The 23,029-nt window shown below is 47.0% G+C and overlaps 1 protein-coding gene and 1 pseudogene across 1 annotated transcript; one reads left to right on the forward strand and one right to left on the reverse strand.

The window, feature by feature from the left end:
• Positions 1-13,474: 13,474 nt before the first annotated feature.
• LOC112890353 lies at positions 13,475-14,307 on the forward strand (annotated as a pseudogene).
• A 238-nt stretch (positions 14,308-14,545) lies between these two features.
• Positions 14,546-19,724, reverse strand: LOC112890962. The gene is made up of 5 exons (XM_025957849.1): positions 19,086-19,724; positions 15,977-17,909; positions 15,817-15,877; positions 15,509-15,732; positions 14,546-14,916 (listed from the first exon to the last, which is right to left on the reverse strand). The coding sequence occupies exons 1-5, from the start codon at positions 19,219-19,221 to the stop codon at positions 14,862-14,864; spliced, it is 2,409 nt and encodes an 802-aa protein (XP_025813634.1). The 5' UTR covers positions 19,222-19,724; the 3' UTR covers positions 14,546-14,861.
• Between the last annotated feature and the right edge of the window lie 3,305 nt (positions 19,725-23,029).

Genomic DNA, 23,029 nt, shown 5'->3' on the forward strand with positions numbered 1-23,029 from the left:
TGACCATCCCTTTCTCTTTTCTTTTCCTTCTCTTCTGCAAACCAGGTGCTGCTACAAACCCGACCAAACCTCCTCTTTCCCCAGCTGCATTGCCCTTTCTTCTTCCTCGTGATACCGAGCCGCCGCCACTGTTTCTCACCGGGATTCTCTCCAATCGCGCCACCCCGCCCAAATTCACTTGACCAGCTGCTTCCCCACCCTCTTCCCTAGCTCCTCGACTTGATCCAACCCAGCCCCCAACTCCCCTCCACCGGAATTGCCCTCACCCCGAGCCGCCGCTCACCAGAGCCGTCCGAGCTCGCCCCCGTCGTCGATAGCTTCCTTCACTTGATCTCCAGCCCATCCAGGTATACGCATCGTTTCCCCGTGATCTACTGGTGCTCGTGCGTGCTTCCTTTGCCCGTGTTCACCGGCCCTTCACCGGGAACGCCGGAGCCCCAACGCTGCCGCCGCACCTTCCCGTCTTCGGCCATGTTCCACTGCCGCCCATCAAGCACACCCCCTTCCCATGCACTCGGTGAGTCCCGTAGGTCATGCTCAGCCCGCCCTCCTCGCCGGAAAGCTCGCCGCCGGCGAGAACACACTTGAGCCGATCGGCCAGCCGTCGTCAAGGTCGGGCAGGGACCTATCCGCAAATAGAAATCTCATCCCAGGGGCCCCAGCGCAAGAATGCCCAAACCCCCCCCCCCCCCCCCCGCCAAGTTGGCTGTTATTTTATGTGTTGCTGCTGCTGTCTTGTAAATTTCATAATAAACTGTAGAAAAATCCAAAAATTACAAACCTAGTTTTGCTAGAAACTAGATTTTAAACCCTACAACTTTTATTAAATGAGTTTAGTTTGAAACTAAGTATTTTTGAATCTATTTTAAATCCAAGGTGAAAGGGGTTAACACACATAGCTTCTACATATTAGCCTTGCTACATATAATTTTTGGTATACAGTTTCTACAGTTTATATATGAACTGATGTAGGATTTTCAACCCAATTTTGTTTTGTAACTGGAAGTCTTTTAATTTGGACAATTCAATTTGTTTAATAATAGAATTAGCTAAACCTATCCACTAAAGCTTATTTAATTGGATCTCTTTGTCATAATCTATTAAGTATGCAATTAATCTATGTTTAAATTTTCAAAACTTTATAATTTTATTTACCTGAGGTTTGAATTCAAATTTGAATTTAAATTTAAATCTAAACTTAAAATATTTTAATTCCTGTTTTCAGTAAATTTAATGCTATAGTCATAAGTTGAATATAAATGATGATTCAAAGCTAGGATCCCTTTTTATGCCATGAGTTCTTGAGTGTTAGCCTTTTTGGATTGCAACTTATCGTGAAATAAAGTAAAAGTGTATGCATTCCTTAATGTCATATCCTTGCATATCATGTAGACCCGACTACTCTCGCCGACGGTGACTACGAGCTAATCACGGACCAAGCCGTGGACATTCCTGCCAACCCCGAAGACGCCGTCGAAGGTCTAACTGAAGCCCCGAACCCAAGTTCGGAAAACCTTGACACTATTGCCCCCAACCCTACGCAAGAAGGAAAGCCCCGGACATAACCCACTATTTTATTTACACTGCAATCTATATCTATTTATATCTATCTATGCATTACATTTATAGGAATTGTATGAGAAACCCTAGTTGCATAATTCCAGGAACCGATGTATTGAACATTAGAAATTGAGTCCGACTAGCTGCTATGCTAATAGGACTGATAGAAGTCGGGTGATTTCCTGTCACTCGCGCGATATAGAAGTTGTAATGTTTACATACCTGCAATCACTATAAGGATGACGGACGGGAAGAATGTAAGGTATCATGGTTGAGGTGATACCCTGTCTGTGTTGTTAAAATTGATAAGGTCACAGTGTGCGGTGATCGGGGTTAAGCGTTTGAAAGTACTAACCACATGCCACGAAATATGGTAAGCGGTAAGCCTAGTAACCAATCGGCCCGAGGAGTGGACATACCTCACACCACTCGTATTTTGGTTCTTCCTGTTACTCGACTCGACGTGTAGGAATACGTGTTGTAAGGGCAACCAGGAGTACGGACATGTAGTCGCGCTACAGGCGTACGTCCTGCACTTTGGAAGTGCGTATGGTCCTGCAGTCGCTTGTGGTGGCTCTGATCCACGAGTCAGAATGAAAGGCAAACGGTTGCTTCGGAACGACCCTTTGGTGTTCCAAGCGTGTGAGTTAGGTTTATCCTTGCAAGGTTGGAAATTCGATTCAGAATCGTCCGTTTCTCGCGGAGATTGAGACTGCTTGATCCCTTTGTCACATAGAGTAACAAGAGCAATTATAGAGTTATCAATGCTGATGTTTGATCAAAGATTATACCATGCTTGCTTAGTTATAGATGCTTACCTAGAACGGGTAATCAACTAGAATCTGACAGCTAAAAGTTGAAAATAAGGATTCACTCTTTATTGCTTTTTCAGCTAAGAACTAAACCCAGAATCAGTGTAAGCCTTCATAAGTCTAGATACATGGCTAAGTGTACCATGACCAGGTAAGTCTTGCTGAGTATTAGAATACTCAGTCTTGCCTTGTAACTTTTGTTCAGGTAATCCTCCGGATGACTCAGTTCTGCCTGTACCGTGGCCCTATCCTCTGCCTGATGGTTGGTCTGTGGAGTGGGACCCGTCCCCAGCCAACGCAGACCCCTCCGAGTGATGTCATGCTTGGGCTAGCATGATGTCTGCATCGACGACGTGTATAGTTTTCTTGCTTTAAACTCCGCTGCATAACTTGAAACTTAGGGTTGATTTGTAATAATTTCCCCAGTTGGAAAAATCTTTGTTACTTTTGAACACTTGTGTAATATATCTGCTTGTGATGTAAAATGTGATGGCCTTTGTATCTCTGGACTCGCCTTCGTGCAGGGTACCTTGTTTGATCCTGCATTCGGTGGTTTATCGGGATGTTACCCGACAGACCAAAGAATTATACCGTTTGAAGCACGTTGGAGCCCTCAAGAATGGACTCGCGTACTTGAGCCGGTGTAATTCGGTATGGTTCTGCCACAGGCGGCGGCGGAACTCGAGCTAGCTGGAGTTATGGAAGACGAAGCTTGGATGCAGGAGGGTGAAATTGGACGGGCTGTAGAGCATCAGTGGGTCACTGCGGTGCCGTAGGAGCACTGGATTGGGGCGGAGTGGCAGTAGCAGCGGCTGTCGACGGTAGCCAGGAGGGGCGGCGGAGGTCCGGTGAGGAGGTTGAGCTCGGGAAAAGAAATGCTGGGGAAAAAGAAGTGCGGCAACAAGTAAACAAGGTCACAGAGTGGTCGTGGAGCGCGTGTTAAGGCCGGCAGGGGTGCTGAGGGTACCAGCAGGAGCTGGCAACAACGGCGAGGGCGTGTCGGCCGAGCAGAGCTCCAGGCAGCCGTGGCGCGCGCTAACGGGGATAGCAGGGAGGGGAAATAGGGCCGAGGAAAGGAGAGGATGACGCGTGGAGTTCATCCCAGCAGGAGTGGCGCGGCGGCAGCGGCAGAGCGGCGGCCAGACGTGAAGCACTACCGGTGGCAGGAGAGGAAACAGAGCAGAGGAGCACGTGCTCGAGGAAGAAGAAGAGAGGGAAGGCGTCCGGGGGACCTGTTCGTGAATTCCAAGAATTTCAGGGTTCTCTCGGTAAAAAAAGATTTCCCACTAATCTAGAGGTTTAATGAGAAAATGCCCAAAATGAAAGTTGTAGAGTTTTTCAAACTCTACAATATTGTTTTAAGGTTCAAGTTCAAAAACTCAAATTTTGTAGCTTTACATGTTAAGTTTTGAATAAAAGTAGAATTTGAATTGCTTTTGTCCTTAACAAGGTGGATTTGATGAAATTTTGGATATGTTTGCAAGTTTTCATGGAATTTCATGATGACTTGTATTCTTACATTTTGGCCCTTAAGTAAATTTGAAAGTTACTTCTATATTTCAATTATTTTGCATATAAGGACCCATGATTTTTATTTTAACCACATCTAGGTCCCTGTTTTTACTTGAAGGCCTATTTTCCTTAGGATTTAACCTATCTTTTGCACTTTCTTTCCTATGGTAATATAAATTTGACACCTAGTATTATATTTGTCCTAGGTTTTAATGCTATCTCCCATTCTTACCCAATTATCAATAAAGGGCTTAGGTTTTACAAAATTACAATTATACCCCTATTCCTTTGTACCACACACATATACCATGGCAAGCACATACTATTCACATTAAAATCTATATTTCTAATTACCTGATTGTCACAGAGGTTCAATATTAATATAGCAGTACTTTCCATACGAGCATGGGCCATGTACTTTGACGGGTCCATTTGCGGACATGGATGTGGCATTGGTATCTTGCTGGTATCGCCTCGAGGGGCAACATATTCCTTTTCAATCAGATTGCATACCACTTGCACCAATAACCTGGCAGAATATGAGGTGGTCGTAGAGGTATGGAATTGCTCCTGGAAGCCGGGGCTGAAGCAGTGGAAATTTTTGGGGACTCAAAATTGATAATCTCGCAGCTCACAGAAGATTACAGATGTGAGAGCGAGTTGATTTTCCCGCTATGGGTACAATGCCAAGAGCTGATGACTCAGTTCAGGTACATAAATTTCTACTAGATACCTAGGGCGCGAAACTCTGAAGCCAATGATTTGGCACAGATGGCTTCGGGGTACAAGGCTGTGACAGATGGAACCGACCTTTAGGTGCACTTCCTGGACCAAAGCGATTGGAGAGCCGATATCTTCAATTACTTGAAGGATTTGGCTCGGGGGGCACCCAAGAGGATATGCTACAAGGCTATGAGATATGCCCTGATAGGAGACGACATGTTCTATAGGACTTTGGAACGATTGCTACTCAAGTGCCTAGGGCCGATTGAGTCTAATCGGCTCTTACATGAAGTCCACGAAGTAAACTGCGGGACTCACCAATCGGCTCACAAGATGAAGTGGCTGATTAGGCGATCTGGATATTACTGGCCTACCATGCTTGAAGACTACTTCAAATATTATAAAGGATGACAAGCGTGTCAGAGGTTCGAAAAGATTCAAATGGTACCAGCGTCAGTGATGAATCCCATTATCAAACCGTGGCCGTTCAGAGGCTGGGGAATGGACATGATCGGCAAAATTAGTCCTCCATCCAGCAAAGGCCACCAATTTATTTTGGCCATCACGGACTACTTTACCAAGTGGGTAGAAGCGGTTCCCATGAAGTCAGTGGCATCCAAATATGTTATCAATTTTGTCAAGGAACATGTCATTCATAGGTTCGGGATTCCTCAGACCATCACAATAGATGGAGGCTCGGTCTTTATTTCAGAAGAATTCAAGAATTTGCTGCCGACATGGGCATCAAATTGATCAGGTCGTCTCCATATTATGCCCAAGCAAATGGACAAGCTAAAGCATCCAATAAGAGCCTCATCAAGTTGATCAAGAGAAAGATTGATGAGTATCCTAGGCGTTGGCATGAGGTTTTATCAGAGGCATTGTGGGCATAATGTATATCTTACCATGGAGCAACAAAAACTTCTCCTTATCACCTAGTGTATGGACAAGAGGCTGTTTTACCATGGGAAATTACGACCGGCTCAAGGCGTGTAGAGTTACAGAATGACTTAACAGCTGAAGAGTATGCTACGCTGATGAATGATAATGTAGAAGACCTCACGGAACTCAGGCTTTGGTCACTTGAAAAGATCAAGGAAAATAAGGCCAAAGTAGCCCGCGCATACAACAAGAAAGTCAAGCCGAAGGAATTCCAAGTTGGAGATCTGGTTTGGGAAGCGGTGCTACCATTAGGGACTAAAGATGCAGCGTATGGCAGGTGGTCTCCAAATTGGCATAGGCCTTATAGGGTTGACCAAGTCCTATCTAGGAATGCATATATGCTTGAAGAATTAGATGGCGTCAAGTTCCCGGTGGCGGTCAACGGTCAGCATCTCAAGAGGTACTTCCCGAGCATATGGGATGGTGAGCGTTGAAGCCGATGTTGTATATCAGGCTAAAAGCCGATGTGACCAATGGGCCTGAATAAGGGAGTGCCGAAGCGGTGCGGAAGGGTACAAACCGATAGAACTCGATGGCCCGTATATGCGAAACTGGTAACGTGTGCCAAAATAAGAACAAAGAAAGAAGGCCGATGCGTGCAGTTGGCCCACATATATAAAGAAAAAGGAGAAGCATTTTGTGCCCAGCACACTAAGTTGATAGAATAGCCGATGTATGACCATCGACTCTAGGGTGTTGAAGGGCCCAGCACATTGGGACCATCGAACAGCTGATGTGTGACCATCGACTTTAGAGTTTAAAATGCACATATACAAGTTTATCTGTTAAAGAAGCAAGCCTACTGAAGAAATTCGTCGATGGCAGCGATGGCCTTGAGACGGACACGATCAGCTTCAGCAATCACTGCTTCATCTTCCTCGTCCACTCCTGCCATGACCTGCTTACTCAGAGCACTCAGCTCAGCCAGATTCACCTTCAGTTGAGCAGTCAGGACTTCTGCTTCCCGTTCGAAGCTTGAAATAAGATCTTTTTCTTCTTGGATGCGCTTCTTGAGGTCTTCTAATTCCTTCTCCAGAAGAAGAAGCCGTTGAGTGTGCACAGATGTGTCAGCCTTGGCGTCCAGAATAACTTTCTTCTCGTTAACCGACCGGCACCTCTCGGCAATGTTGGCCTTCAGGGAGGTTTGAGAGCGACGGGTCTCAATCCTGTGACGAGCTTGTGCTACTCTTGCCCGAAAGAAAGGGAGGTGCCCGGTCGGCCAGAGCTTGATTTGAAGAGCCACAGGAAGCTGAGAGTTGACCTCTTCGAGGATCTGCCTTACCGCACTGGACTCCTAAACAAGGGCGTCGATTAGAACTGACAGAAGGTCCTTCACACGGAGAAGCTGACTGGCGACTCTGGTCAAATCTGGTTGAGGATCATCGGCATCTAATATGGCCGATCCAACAAAGGCAAGATCAAATGCGAGCAATTCCGAGAGGTTCAGGCCCTGAAGGGAGGCATGTGAGTAGAGCAGCATCGAAAAGGACGAAAATGATCTGGTAGTAAAACATACCTATCCTGGGGGGAGTAGCGACAGCCGACGAAGTAGTGATCAGCTCCTGAGGACACGTCCCTTCTGGAGGAGGAGCGTTGACAGCGGGAGAAGCGATGGTCGGCTCTTGAGGGTTCACCCTCTCAGAAGGAGGAGTGATAGCCGATGAAGCAGCGGCCGGCTCTTGCAGGCGCGCCCCCTTCAAAGGAAGATTGGCAGTCGACGAGGCGACAACTGGACCCTCCGGAGAGGAGCTAACGATCGACGCGGCCACAACCGATTCCTGCAGACCTTGAGGGGCGACTGGAGCATCAATCAGCGTCGTAAGGTCTTCCAGAGCTTTTGGGTCAGGATCCTGAAGAGTAACCAGAGCACTAACAGGCACTTCCACGTCTTCTAGAACTTTTGAAGCTGAGTCTTTTTGGCATGGGGGTTCCTCCCAACTGAAAATATCCACAACGACGGGCCGCAAGAAAGGGGAGTGTAATCAAGAAGAATGTACATGAGCAGAAGGTCAATTACGAAAGAGGTGATCCAAACCTGGCTAGCAACCGGAGCTTCTTGACTGGTGGAAGATGGCTCGGCTGCCTTTCGGATTTTCCTGACAAGCACCTTCCTCGTCTTAGCATGAGCCCGGGGGGCAACAACGTCGGAAGATTATCTCTGCTTGGGGGTCAGCTTTGCGGTGCTGGGCTGGATCTGCATAATACTCTTTGAAGGGGGAGGTGCGTTTTTACCAAAGAGAACCACAGGGGCAATTGGTAAGAACTGGAAGTTAGATCCATCATCGTTCTTGGGCTCCGGGCCATCCTCCTGCTGCAAAAGAGTAAATGGAATCAGAAAAGGATTCAGCGAAGTCAAAAGGAAGAAATGATGGGCGGACGGTAATACCTCTTCTTCAGGGATTTCACACTCAGCATGAATCTGCTGTAGCATCGGCCCCAGGGCTCTCCGGAAAACATGAGTCTTCCACATCAACCACCAGTCCTCGAAGCCAACAGCTGAAGAAATGAAGGCGATGTCAATAGGAATTGGGATCAAAAGGTCTGAAAACAGACTGTAGCATCTTTTGGTGGTGATGGCGTCAGGAAGGTCTACCCTGTTTGATGTCAAATGATGAAGGAGGAAGTGTGGAGGAACTTGCCCAAGACCAAATTGCCGGGCTGCTACAACCGGCTGGTAAAACTTGTATCCCGGTTTGATGATCCGGTTGGAAGTGCTCATGCTGACTGGAAGGAGGCAAGGGCAAATCATGATAGAGTACAGGCGCCGGGTGTCGATATCATTAGCGAAGTCAGCCAATCGGAACGTGGCTGGGCTCTCAAAGATTTCAGACTCAGCATAGGGGAGGAAGATTGGGTTGTCCAGGCCCTTGTAGAAAATCCTAAACCATCATGAGGCGTCTGAAGGATTCAGCTTGCCGCCAGGGAGACTATACAAGGCCTGGCCGAAGCTGGTGCATCGGATCTGCCTCCCACTTTGGTTCCGAAAAGAATTGTTGGCCAGAGGAGGGAGGTTCAGGATGAAATCTTGAAAGTAAAGGTGAGCCCACAGCTGGATGAAACACCAGGGACCACCAGTCCTAAATTTTTCTAGGAGAGAAGGCTCAAGGACATCAGGTGAAGATATCTGTAAATTTCTCCAAAGAACAATTTACCAAGGCCAACAGTGCGACCTTTGGCCAGCTCGTACACCAGAGGAAGATAATTTTTGGTTGGAGCAAGGGAAGGTCCACAGAAGAGGAAGTGCTCTAGCCAAAGGTTCAAGAAAGTCGTGTGTTCTTTCTCTATCACAGGGCCTTTGGTTTTTAGGTGTTGGTTCAGATATGCGCCCCAGTTCGTGCACTCTGCTTTGGAAGACAGTTTGAAAGGACCTTCAAATAGTCTATAAGCAGAAGGACAGGGTGATCAGATGTCTAGCCCAGTTATCATCATCACGTCCAGGAGAGTTGGAGTCATCGGGCCATGTCCAAAGAGAAAACAGTTCAAGGCATCGGACCAAAAATAGCCGATGGTCTTCAGAAGGTTTTCATCCTTTTCAAGAGGGGAAAGAGATAGAGACAGACCATCGGCTATCCCTATGGATTCCCATGAGGGCTGGTAAGTGTTCGCCACCCTGTTATACCAAGTCACCCAGCCCTCGGGGGGGTTTGGCCAGGCACGAAGGCTGTCAGACTAGGAGTCTAGATCTATATTTTGGCTCACAATGGGATTTAATTAGCCTCGCAAGAAATTAGATCTATGGGCTTCTCGTAAGAACGGGGCCCAAGACAGAAAGAATTGGGGGAAGAAGGATGCGGCAAGAGGATATCAGAAGTCTGAGGAAATCCACGAAAGCCAAAATAATCGGAAAAGGGTCATTTAATAGCGTGAGGAATCTCATGATTACTGCATTAAATTAACAGAGGTCGGAGTTTTACCTTCAGACCAAAGATATTCGTGCCAGTGTTCAAAGACTCCGCCATCAGAAATCTTGATGGAGGTTGAAGACTTGGAGAATAGATCTAGGGTTGGCGATGCAAGATTGAACGCGTATTCTGAGGCTCAGGGGAGAATTTTGTGGCTAGGGTTTATGAGCAAAGGGGTTTTGGAAAGTAACCTGGATTTCGGGAACCCTCAGAGGTCTAGTTCGGAGAAGGACCTGGATTCAGGCGAAAAATGAAATGAATTTAAGAACTGGTTCGAATCCGGATCGGCACATGTCGAGGAAGGGGACCGATGCGTTGCCATCAGTTTTTAACGGACCGTTGCGGATGGAAAAAAAATCTTATTTACAATAAGGGAGTGACTACAAAAGAGGAGTCGATTGCTCCTAGAGCCGATCTATCGGCTTGGTGCTACAGTTTACCACCAGTAGACGCCGGAGGTCTTGCGGCGCTTGGCTGGCGGAGCTGTGCTGGCGTCACTACCGTCGCTGCTGCTGTTCTCGTTGCTTTCATCGTCTCCGCTGTTGCTTCTGGTGGAGCTGCCGTCCTCTTCGGTTTCTTCGTCATCCTCGTCGACATCTTCTGATGATCCGCCAAGGAGGAAGTTTCCTGTTGCTGAATCCTCCTCGGTTGAAGAAGAATCGGCTTTTTCTTCCGAAGAGAAGAGATCTTCTTCCCAAGATGCGTCATCTTCGTCATCTCCCTCCAGCTCGTCACCGAAGAGTAGCAGGAGATCTTCACCGTCTGTCAGGGACTCGTCATCCTCTGACCAGGATTGGAAGTCCCATTCCCCCGCATCCCAATGCAGGGGGGGTAAGGATCTCGTAGGCGGCTATCGGATCATATTCTGGAGTAGGCTCTCGGGAGGATTCAGATTCAAATGATATGGTGAAAGAAGCAGAGGAAGAGGAAGAAGCCATTGCAAGAGGAAGAAAAATCAGGTTAGATGTGGTTGCTAATGTCTGAAAAGAAGAAGACGCTTGGGAGAAAGTTGCCGTGGGGAAGTTTATAAAGGCGGAGTGGAAGGTGAATCGGCGCCATAACGGTTTCCAAGGAGCCTGAAGCAGAGCAGTCACATCCCCTGGAAGTTGAAGAGGCACGCCTGTACGGATTTCCGAAGTCGAAGAGACGAGGCGATTAAAAGGAAAATGGTTTCGGAATAATTATTGCCGAAACCAGGGGGGCATATGTTATCGCCATAATTTAGGCGGGCCAGAAAGGTGGGCTGTGGAGCAAGATGGGTTTGAAGGATAGTTATAATGGGCTTGCGAATCGGACCCTTTGCAGATGTTGTGGGCCAAGATTGGCCGTGTATCTAGATAAGTATGTATGTTTAAACAGTTTAGATATAGATAGTTAAGATTCGTGTCGTGTTTGGTTAGGATTGGTTAGGAGAGGCAAGTCTACGGACTATAAATATGTATCTTGGGTAAACAATAAGAAGGATCGAATCATTCACCAATAACTCCTGGCGCATCGCCACCCCTATTGTAGGGGTTCTCGGGTAAGCGTCGTGCGGCCCTAATCACACCCTGCGTGATCAGGGCAGCATCGTTCTTACTTATATACTTTTCGTGTTTCTCGTTCTGAAGCATTGTTGATGACGAGTAACACTAGTTATCTTGGCGTTTATAAGGTAGCATCGGCTCATTCATATATTAATCATGCTTTGCTTGTTTCCTGTAAACATCTGGCTGTCCATGTACTCGATCTCGGGTATAAGGGCAGTGCCTTCCTTCGTACTTGTTTAGTAGATCCAATCTGTTATGGTTAGTCTTCGTCAATCGAGGATTTAGTTTAATATCTGCATGATTAGGCTCTTCAAATGGATTGAATGTTCCGGCAGTAGTCTGGGTATTTTACAACAGCTTGAAAAGGGATTGTTCCGGGAATCGGCTTTTAGTTGGTTTTTAGGCTTCTGTTTAGGTTGTTGTTTTGTTACCTTTAGCATCCGTTAGGCTCAGTTACGTGTAGAATGTTCCGATTATGTGGTGAAAGCTTTAATTGTCGTAGATTGGATTAGCTTAACGATTACAGAGCAAGATTTATATTACCATCGGATATATTTGCCTTATTTTATAGATCCGATTCAGTACTGAACACAATCGGCTCTTTACAGCCGATACCGGGAAACATCCGATGAGCCGATCACGGCTCGGACTAACGTTTACACGTGTCTGTGCATGCAGGAAACTAACATATAACACATTCCTGATCCGGTACAAGGTCAGGTGACACGCCTAGCTACCCAGACGCCAGGACGTGTGCCGGATCTCGGGCTGTTGACCGAAGGACCGGGGCCCACCAGCAGTCCCGGGAGTCTCCCGGCTCCTCGTGTTGCCTGTCGCTGCTCACCGGTGGGTTTTGACCGACAACAGGTTCTAAATTAGAAATTAGGGTGTTACATAGATTTACACCCTCTTTCATCAAATCTTGGGCTGTGTTATCGCCATAATTTGACCGGGCCGGAAGTGGGCCATGGAGCAAGACGGGCCTAGAAGACAATCACGATAAGCTTGCGAATCGGACCCTGTGCGGGTGGTTGAGGCCAGAAAGGCCGTGTAAATTTAGATATAGGTAGTTAGGATTCGTGTCGTGTTTGGTTAGGGTTAGTTAAAGAGAACAAGTCTACGGACTATAAATATGTACCACGAATAAACAAGGAGGAGAGATCGTTCATCAACAACTCACGGCGCATCGCCTCCCCTGTTCTAGGGTTTTCATCGGGTAAGTGCCATGCGGTCCCGATCGTGCTCTGCGTGATCGGGGCAACATTACCCTTACTCGTTCGTTTCATGTGTTGCTCGTTCTGAAGCCTTGTAGATGGCGAGTAGCACTAGTTATCATAACGCGCATAGGGTAACGTTAATCTCTTTATATCCCGATCCTGCTCTGTTCGTTGCTCATGTGCGCTTCGCAATCATCGTGTTCGATCATGGATGCGATGGTCGCATCTTGCTTCGTTTTTATTAATAGATCCAATCTGTTATGGCTAGTTTCTATCTATTAGAGATTTAGCTCGATATGTGCACGATTAGGCCTTGCAATCCGGCAGTACGTTTAGTATCGGATCGTAGCTTGAGTAGAGGTTTCTCTAGGAATCAGCTCTTGGGTTGCTTTTAGGATCTCTGTTTAGGTTGTCTGTTTTGATGCTTTTGCGTATTCGTTAGGCTCAATCACGTGTAGGATGTTCCGATCGTGCATTGAGGGTTTAGTTATCGTAGATTGGATTAGATTGATATTCATGAAGCAAGATTTGTTTTATTATTATTATATATATATATATTGCCTGTCCTAAAGATCCGATCCGGTACTGATGCAATCGGCTCTTCATAGCCGATACCGGGGAGGAGTGATGAGCCGATCACGGCTCGGACTAACCTTTACAAGTGTCTGTGCTTACAGGAATTTAACACGTCACACTTTCCTGATCGGGTGCAGGATCAGGTGGCACGCCTAGCGACTCCAAGCCAGGGTATGCGCCAGATCGCTGGGCCGTTGACCGAGGGACCGGGGCCCACCAGCCGTCCTGGAAGCCTTCCGGCTCCTCGTGTTGCCTGTCCTTGCTCGCCGGTGGGTTTCGATCGACAACAGGCTGGCAAGTGAGATCTCCGTGAGAAGTACGGTGGGTATAATCTTAGTGAGAAATGGTTTCAATTCGTTCTACTTTTTATAGTATAGATAAGGTACGGCTGTCACGGTCTCAGCAGAAACACGTGTGCTATAAGCACGACAATATCTTGACCCTACTCAGCTGCAGCAACGTGATACGTGAATGACCAAGTTTAAAATTTCAATCCAATTCATATGCTAATCTATCTCACTGAATAATCCTCAAACACATCAAAATTTACAAATACATATGGGCCCTAAATCCCTTCAACCCAGGCCCATTTCTCCTCCTCCCGTTCTTTGTCTTTATTTCCGGGAAACCAGCCCAATACCTCCTCAGCCCAGCGCGACCCAGCAGTCCTCTTTGTCGAAGCAAATGTGCATATGTGCAGAATGCCGGAAACACGATCCCTTTGTCGAAGCAGGTGGAGTACTTCGGCGCCACCAAGGAGGGATGCCGCCGCGCTCTACGTCAGCCTCATCGCCAACTACTCCACCACCGTTCAAGAGATGCACCCGATGGGCGCCAGGAGGTTTGCCTTCATCAACGTCGGGCTGGTAGGGTGCGTGCCGGGGGCGCGGGTGCTCAGCCCGGCGGGCGCGTGCTGGGACGACCTCAACCACTTCACCGGCGGCTTCAACGACGCCCTCCGGTGCCGGCTCGCCGGCCTCGTCTACTCCCTCGCCGGCTCCTTCGGCTTCACGCGGAACGTCCTGGCCGACCCGCGGGCGTCGGAGTACGCCGACGTCGCCGGCGCGTGCTGTGGTGCGGGAGCGGCCGGCTGGCCGCGGAGGCGGAGTGCTCCCCCAACTCCACCACGCTCTGCGCCGACCGCGACCGGCATGTCTTCTGGGACCGCGCGCACCTGTCCCAGCGGACCGCATCTCTCGTCGCCCGGGCATTCTACGATGGGCCGGCTAGGTACACCACCACTCCCATCAACTTCATGCAACTGGCCCGGTCCAGTTAGCTAGTGAAACCACGGAGGCGGTTCTTCGATGCGGCGTGGTTATTAGAGTTGAAAGCAGATTGAGAATTTGAGATAGCAGCGCAGGCCAATTTAAATGGAGAATCACGAAATGAGAATTCAGAGAAGCTTTTGCTCTTGTTTATAGGGTTATTCCTGAATTTCAGTCACAGTAGCAATTTTACTTCCCTTTAATGTATGTATCGCCAGTGCCTGTGTTAAGAATTATGCAAGAAGTAGGCTGCGTGTGGCTGCAGAGGCCAGAACTATTCTTTTTTTAAAAAAAAAGAAAGCAATTTTACAATCCTTGATCAGCTCTCAAATTCCATAGCTACTGCTCCCTCCTTCCGTCATTTTGGCTTTTCTAAATTCAAAGTTTTTACTATACATCTATATACATATGTATAGCAAAGCCTATGAATGTAGAAAAACCAAAACGACTACGGAGGAAATAATAAGGATATAATTGCTCTAAGAAATAATCATGACTAGTTAATTCAACATGAATAGTTAACTTCCCTTTTGGCTAATTCGATACATTTCGTACATGCGACTAGATAATTCCTTCGTATTGTTGTTGCGTAACAAGCAAATGAAAAGGGAAATGCTTCAGTAACATTCAATGCATCAGAAGATTACAAGAGTACCTCCATATGACTGAATTATGCCTCAGCTAAGGGGAATACAATCAAGCGGGAAAAAGAGAGACATGAAACTGGCACCACAACTGAAGTAATCTACAGTAGAGCTGAAATATTTCCATCCATTTGCCTTCCGAGGTTCAGAATTCTAGTAGTGCTGTATTTGACCTCTCACTGGATGAATCTTGGGACTCGCATGCCAAACCCTCGCCCCATTTTCTCAACTCTGAACATTGAAAGAACAAGCATATACACTTCAGTTAGCATGGTGAAACTTAAAGCTGTGATCCATGGCCGAATAACCAATACAGAAATTCAAGAAATTAAAAGGCATGACTGTCTCTGAAAAATGAGAATCATGTACGTCACCAGCCACATACCAAAGTACTTGCGACAGCATAAACAAATTAGTCTTACCAACTAGAACAAGTAACCCTCCCACTAACATGTGCAGTCAAGATTTAGAGTACTATCATTGAGAAAGGGAATTCAGTTCAGCTAAAAGCAACCAGTGATGCCAAACAATCTTGACAAAACCATACATGTGAATCACCGCTTAAGTAGCTCTTAACTTTTATGAGAAGTCCTCACAACATTTTCAAAAATTGTCCTGCGGGCAGGTGTAGAAACCTGCTCTGAATTCAGAGAACCATAGTTTTTTTCAGGCCTTTGCTTGACATTTTACAGGCATGATGTATATAAAAATATACAAGGGAACAGCAGCGACTTAGAAAGAAATTCGCAGAAAGCACAATATGCTAGCATACTCGCAAGAAGTTTTGACAATGGAACAAGACTTCTTAGTAAGGGATACTTACGTTGGTGCAAGCTTGCCAAGGCCATAAAGTTCTTCACCAGATACTTCATCTGAAACCTTTCCAGAATTTTCAACAACATACGATCTGCCTGGGGAATCAGAGAGTCCTCTAGTAACAAGCAAATCCAAATCCTTCTGATGAAGTTCTCTTCCATTAACAAATACGCTAGTGTTCCCACCAGCACAGTTCTTGGGCATGGGGTAATTAAACTCTGGAATATAAGGCTGCAGGCAAAATATGCACTTTGAGCTTTGATCACCACGGTACATGATACAGAAATGAACAAAATACATGACAGCAGCTCTTACAGGTATCATGCCAAGGCAGGGACGCCCCATGACACCCCAGAAGCCAGCATGGTAGTCGTACCTAAGTTAAATAACATCAAGAACATATTTGTGTCAGAATTATTCCCTTTTCAGGTTTGCAAAGAACAGGTCAAATGTAAAATCCATAAAAGAAATTTACCAATAATCACCAGGGCAGATTGCTCCAGCGAGCTTCTCAGCCTTCCTAACCGCACGGTCAGAGATAGGAAAGCCATTCACATACACCCTTGCTCTTCCATTGCGTGTTCCATGATTAATTTTGAAGCTCCTTTTTATAAGATTGGTGATAAAAGAATCATTGCCCTTTGTTACTCTACTGCGGCCCGTACCATGTTGCACATTTAATGCATCTTCTACGTACTCAGGATTGCCAAACTCATTGTCTGGAGATTGCATCTCGTTTGATACGCATACATGTTTAACCGAGTTCTGCTTGCAACTTTCAGTTAGTAGTATAACCTTTTCATGTTCAGAATGAGCACTTCTACTTCCCCCTCCAGAATGTTCAGATGGAGATGACCCACAATGATCGCGATGTGGCAAACTTGGTACGTGTGAGACCACATTGTCTTCAGGATGAAGATCCCTGGAATGGGAAGTGTCCTCAGAATTAGTTCCTAGCGGGGTATGGTTGTTCTCTGACTCGCTCAAATTTGAGTGCAGATCTTTTTCTTGAGACGCAGGACTCCCATCAGAAAAACGATAAGCTGGAATGGACCTCTCGTCTGGAGTATGTTCATTGGTTCTCATGTTATTTTCCTGACCAACAGATAAATGTGTGCTTACTGCAAATTCTGACACGTCGAGCCTGTTTCCATCAAGCTTGACTAGAATTGCATGTGAGCATGATCCACACCGCAATTTATACTCATTTCCTGACAAGGATTGTTTCTTTGGTATCTGAAGCACTTCATAGCAATTGTAGCATATGGTGAAAGGGGCACCACCTGCAACTGGTTCACAACTCTGTGCAGGCTTCTTGCTTACGTTGGCCCTTGGGTGATTCCGCTGCAAGGTAGTATTGGTGCCTCTTGTACAGTATCTTTGCTGACCAAACAAGGGACTGTCCACAGAATAAGCCCCGGAATTGTTCAGAAGATACGGTGCCCTTTGATCATTGAAGCCCAGGTGGTTTCCCTGTACAGGTAAGAATTCTTTGTGGCAACAATGCAAGCAAGAACAAGCTGCTTGGTGATAGAAGCCATCATGGTGGCAAGAGAGGAGAGGATCAGGATCATGTTGTCCAAAGAAATAGTTATCAAAATTTCTCCATGGATAGAGGCTAGCAGGATAGCTAGAGGCTCTTGCATGCGGAATGGGCTCTGCATATCCAACACGGTCGTGTTGTGCTGGCAGTGCAGCATAAACACGAGGAACGCTGGGACTTCGCACGTTCAAGGATGGAGAGTGATGTGAACCGTTCCGATGCAATTGAGGTGCATCATGCCTCAACTGACTCAATCGGTCAGAAGTACCACATGAACTCGGGGCATCTGGTGCTGTATTAGTTGGTGCACTTCCACTTGGCCTGTCGGTTACCTCGCAGGATTGCTGCACCTGGTCTCTCAACTCATCAAGCATCCTCAAAATCTCAGCGCGGTCTTTCTCAAGTCCCCTGACTTTGCTTGGACCATCTAAGTTTCTTTCACTGGGGCGTTCCCTAGTAGTATATCTGTACCTCTGCTTCAAATGGTAGTCAACAAGGCCTTCTCCCTGATAAGCATTGGGTGGAATGTCATTGATTGGAGACCTTGGGAATATGTTTCTTACTCTCAACGACTGCCCCACTTCTCCATTCTCCCAATCACGAATGTGTCGGTACTTTGCCTCTTTGCCATTATCTCTGACCAACGTGTTCCGATTTGAGGGATTTGGCCCTGTTGGAACACTATCATGATGTCCGTAAACTGGTTTGCTATGTACATCAGCCATTGTACTGGTTTCGGACCTATCAGCAGTGTTAGCTCCAGGTTTGGTTGCAGATGCCTCTGGAACACACTCTAGTACTTCAAGGTATTTCACATTTCCGTCGTCAGCGTCAAGTGAAGATTGAGCTGAGCTCTTCTTCTTTGCTGCAAGATTTTTAGTATAGGAGATGTTATTTTCAGATTTGGATTACCTTTTTATGACAGTTTAATTAGCCATTAAAAAAAAGGAAGGCTACTGACACCAAGTCATGTTGAAATATTTAACGAGCTCAAAACGATGAGCCACAGATGACAGGTTCTGCAGGACTGGCGGCCAAAGGCACAGCTCTGGCTCCCCATTGACCTCAAAAGCAACCTTGAAAAGTACAACCGGGACTAAACCGCAGCTAGGATTCTAAACTAATCACTGATGACAGGGTATATTGGAAATAAAAATCACTGAATCAAGTAATGTATGGTATATAGGTCAAATTCAACATTAAGTTTTTTAAGCCCAATGCTATCTATTTAAGAAGTCATAAGGATAAGTGCAGATAACCGGATAGGACAGAGCAATATCCCCACCATCAAGGCACAGGCTAGACTCTGCTTTAGTATATTTTGTACGAGAAAATAAAGACGTGGTTCTTCCAAATTAAAATCAACCCAAATTCCAAAGGACGACAATATGCTTCTAAAGGGAGCATGAAAAGGTCAAGCCATAATTTTGATAAACATTAAGAAGTTTCATTTGTTTCTAAGACGTGAACGAACGAACAAACAAACAAATATTAAGTTTAGGTTTGTTTGTTAAAATGGATTATACATTTATTTGGAAAATCAAAGGACTATATTTGCTCCTAGAAATGGACTAAACGTTTCCTGAAAAATCTAGAAAACATCTGTTCCAAAAATGGACAGACATTATAACATCAGAAGATTACATTAATGCTCTAAGAAAGGAGTAAAACATTTTGCTAAAAGAATCAAACGATTGCATTTTGGTAATAAAAGAAGTAAGCATTTTTTGTAAAAAAATCAGAAGTTTGCATTTTATTATTTAAAAAAACAGAGTAACCATTACCGCGCATGACCATATATATAAATCAAATCGAGGTCTGAAGTCAAACTCACTGACATAAAAAAAATATAGCGATGTCTTGCCCCATTTGCCAAAAAAAAAGGGATAAAATCCCCTCTGCAAGCGTCATCCAAAGATGAAACCCATTGGGCATGCTGGGCAATGGAAGACCAAATCTTGTGCCAGCTTGGTTGAAGATGCAGACGTCATGGTACTCCACCTTCTGATCACTAGGAGGAACAACAGGAGCAGAGACGCACCTTGGAGAGCGGCGCCGCATCCGCCGCAGACGTAGACGGAGTAGGCAGGCAGCTCCGGCAAGAACTTGTCGCACTTGGGGCACCGCACCACCCGTATCCGCGCCGCCGCCTCCGCCGCCGCCGCCTCGCCTTCCATCCCCTCGGCTCTCCCCTCCTCGCCGGAAAACTTCCTCCTCTTCTGCGGCTCCGGTCACGAGCACAGCCGCCGCCGCATCAACCCGAGAAACAAACGAGAAGGCCGCGTCGCTCCAAAGAATCCTTCAAGAACTTCAATACCGCAGCAGGAGCACCAGACCTCCGCTAACCACGGACCCGACCGGCCAAGAGCGCCAAGAACCGCGCCCTGTCCGCCGGACCGAGCAACGACAGCGAGGAGGTGTGCGCGTGTGTGAAGGAGCTGAGCTGCTGACTCCTGAAGCCCGGGAGGGGAGAACGGGCGCGCGGCGCGGGCTGGTGGGTGGAGGTGGGGAGGGAAAAGCGCGAAGGGAGGGAGGAAGGGGAGATCAGGCAGGTGGGTGCGAATTTAATTTGGCTCGTCACGGGGCCGTCTTGGCCTCCTCTGACTCGGACGCGCAGCTTTTCCCGCTGCCGCCGCTGCCGCGGCTCTCGTCTTTCTCGCTCGCCGACGACGACGCAGGGGGGGGGGGGGGGGAGCAGGGCGCGCACGGGTAGGCAAGAAATTTACGCAACCATGGCCTACTGCGTCAGCTCGTAATTGTTTTTCTACGGGAGGAGCCGGAGCGGCCGCTCAACCACGCGTTACCACGGACTGGTGCGGCGCTGCTGCTGCAGTGGCTTGCGCTGCGCATCAGGCTGACCTCCAATTCCCTCTCGTGCTTCTGCCCTGGTTTTTACTCCGTGTCGTTGTCTTCTCCGTAGGAAACCATCAATGGTTCGTGTTCTGAACTGATAGTAAACTACTACTAGTAGTGATGAACATCGTTAGTAACGCATCATATCTTATTCGTGCACTGTACTTTCATCCACATGTACCAACTTTTCTTTCTTTCTGCTTTTTTTTTCTTTTGCGACTAGGTGAGATCTATTATGGCTCTGTTTGGCATAGTTTCAGTTTTTTTCTTGAACGGCTCTTGAAGCAGCTTCTTTGATGAAGCTGAAACCGTTTTGAAAAACGTTTGGCGAAATAGTTTGTTTATGTGGAAGCGAGTCGAAGCTATATTTTATGGCTCCGTGCCGCCAGTGGAAGCTGAAATGAGCTTCATGGACGGCTTTATGCCTGGAGCCGGTCCAAAGAATACCCATTTGATATAGCTTTGAGCGAAGCTTTTCGTGAAGCCATTCAAGAAGCTCTTTGTGAAGCTTGTATATCAACTCAAACTCTCATATGCAGAACGAGAATAACCAAGGGTGGATCCACATTGTAAGATCATGTGACACTAAGTACCTAATAAGGCAATCATTTTTTATAACACAGTTGTTACTCAATTGGTAATCCTATAACTTTAGCAAGATAATTACTTGGTGACACCAATGGCTTAATTTTCTAGATCCGCTCCCGAGAATGACAGAGCCAAACAATGGTACACGAGTAGTATAGCTTTTGAACCGATGCCAATCGATGTTTGCGCATGACACGCGTCACCCTCACCCTTATTTGGGAAACCATCTTTTAGTTTGAAAGTATGTTTCATTAAGCAAATTATGCTATCTTACCATGCTCGAAAGTAATTTTTTTATGTAACGGCCATTTTGAAGTGGTTGTAACTTCTAATGGTGAATTTACGCTTATTAAACAATTTGAAGTTCATCTTACCACACTATAAAGTTCTCTTCTCCTCTCTCTCTCTCTCTCTCTCTCTCTCTCTCTCTCTCTCTCTCTCTCAAAAAAGCGAAAGTTCTCTTCTAAGACAATGCCAATTTTGGAGTGGCTCTAATGACAACTTTACACGTATTAAACAAGTTTAAGAAACAAACAACAGCTTGTGCAACTGTTACTCAATCGTTACATGACTTTGTGCCAATTTTGAATGTAACGGCCATTTTTGAGCGGTTGTAATGATGAATTCTCACCTATTATTAAACAATCTGAAGTTTATCTTATTACCATGCTAGAAAGCTCTCTTTTGATGCCATGCCAATTTTCCAGTGGTTGTAATGCTAACTTTACGCTTGTTAAACAAGTTTCAGAAACAAACAGCAGTTTGTGCAATTGTTACTCAATCCTTACTAAAGTTCGTGCCAATTCTGAACCGGGAATACAACATAAATTGCTTGCAGAGAACATATGGCACGGCACCACCAAAGTAATGTCTTGAGCCGTACATGAGCAGATGAGCTAGCTAGAGGTGGAACCAATGGCCAACTTTTCCTTTTTAAAGTTGACTCGGCTCGCCTGAGTGAGAATCGTGGTACGATCGACAGGGGTGAACGGTGAGGAACAGGTCAGGTGGCTGACTGGGTGCACAAACGTACTCAGGCCGGGCTGCACTCCACGTAGAGCTAGGTAGCTGGAGAACAAGTCAGTCAGACATGCATGCGCGCAAGGCATTAGTCAGCTCGAGTTACTTGGTGTCAAATCGGCGGATTAACTGGCAACCACGCAACACTAATGGGATCACTTAGAGCAAGTAAAAGACAAGAAAGAGTAAATGAAACTCTGAGGGGCAGTGATTCGTCTACTTTGAAGTGTAGTTTAGTCTTCCTTTTGTAAAAGAGAGAAATGCTGCTACGACGACTGCCGTCGAAAATGTTGATCCTTTTCTTTTCTTTTTGATGGAAGGAACAATGTTGCTGCTTTGACCCAAATCTTGATTGGAGTTTCCCTCCGTTGCCGCGGCAAGCATCAAGGCTCCATTTATCGCTAGCGACCTAGCGTGAAGGCGAAGAGGCCCCGCCGGCGGCCGGGCCCCTCTCCGATCCGGCGCAGCGCTCTCCGGCCGGCGGGACCAGTCGCCGCGGTCTTTGCGCAGCCTCTCCCACGCTCCCGTCGCCGCTGTCCCAATCCTACCCTCTCTCTCTCTCTCCCTGTGCGTGCGGCTGTGCCGCCTGCCGCTACTGCAGCGTCGCTCCATGCGCTGCTGCTGCTGCCGTTGCTGTTGGCGCGTTGCTGCGGCCACTGCGCCGCGCTACAGCACACGCTGGCACGGCAGCGCGTGGATCCAATGATCCGTCCGTCCATCGCCCACGTGACCCGCCTGCGAAAACCAGCCGCGGCTGGCAGGATCAGATCATTCACTGGCCGGGGCGCCGGGCTACAGGATGCGAGCATGTTCCCGCCGCAGCCGCATCACATCGGCCGTCAAAAGTACAGAAGCCACAGGCCGACCCACAAAACCTCCGTGATCTTGGCGGAGAAAAGAGGATCCTCGCCCGTTCCCGTCCCCATGGCGATGCGAATGTGGCAACGGTTCCGATGAGCCGGACCCGTGCCACGCCTCCTTCTTCATCATCTGCGGTGGCTCGACTGTGTCGCGCACTGAGCTGCTTGGATTGAATGCAGGCCGCGGCCACGCGCTGTACCGGCCGGATCGGAGCCGGCGGCCGTCCTCACGGGCACACCTCTGATTTTCTTTTACCTGCTGTTTGGACGGAAATGGTTTTATCTCTTGTGTTTTGACGGAAATGATTGGATCCATGGTTTTAATTTTTAATTTGGCGGGAATTGCTGTATCTTTTTGTTTGACTCAGTCGAGCAAGCATGGAGGTCAACAATTTAGGGGGTGTTTGGTTACAGGGACCGTAGAAACACCGTACGCCCTAATCAGGGGGGGTGACCTTCATTATATAGCCTAATAGGTTAGGGTTACGATGTACAAGGCCAATGGGCCGTACGCCCAATATGGGCTGTTACTATTAATTCTAACACCCTCCCTCAGTCTAAGCGGGAGTGTCACGAACACAGAGACTGGATCTAAAGTCAGTGAACAATTGTACAAGTAACCCTTTGGTCATAATATCCGCGAACTGATAAGATGATGGAACAT

Source organism: Panicum hallii, chromosome 4 (assembly GCF_002211085.1).
Source record: "Panicum hallii strain FIL2 chromosome 4, PHallii_v3.1, whole genome shotgun sequence".
In the NCBI taxonomy this organism is placed as follows: Eukaryota; Viridiplantae; Streptophyta; class Magnoliopsida; order Poales; family Poaceae; genus Panicum; species Panicum hallii.

Coding starts and splice junctions, on each gene's coding strand:
- LOC112890962 (XM_025957849.1), bottom strand. CDS start 19,221: ATGGAAGGCGAGGCGGCGGCGGCGGAGGCGGCGGCGCGGATACGGGTG. Junction 17,910..19,085: donor ATGCGGCGCCGCTCTCCAAG/GTGCGTCTCTGC, acceptor AAAATCTTGCAG/CAAAGAAGAAGAGCTCAGCT. Junction 15,878..15,976: donor ATCTGCCCTGGTGATTATTG/GTAAATTTCTTT, acceptor TATTTAACTTAG/GTACGACTACCATGCTGGCT.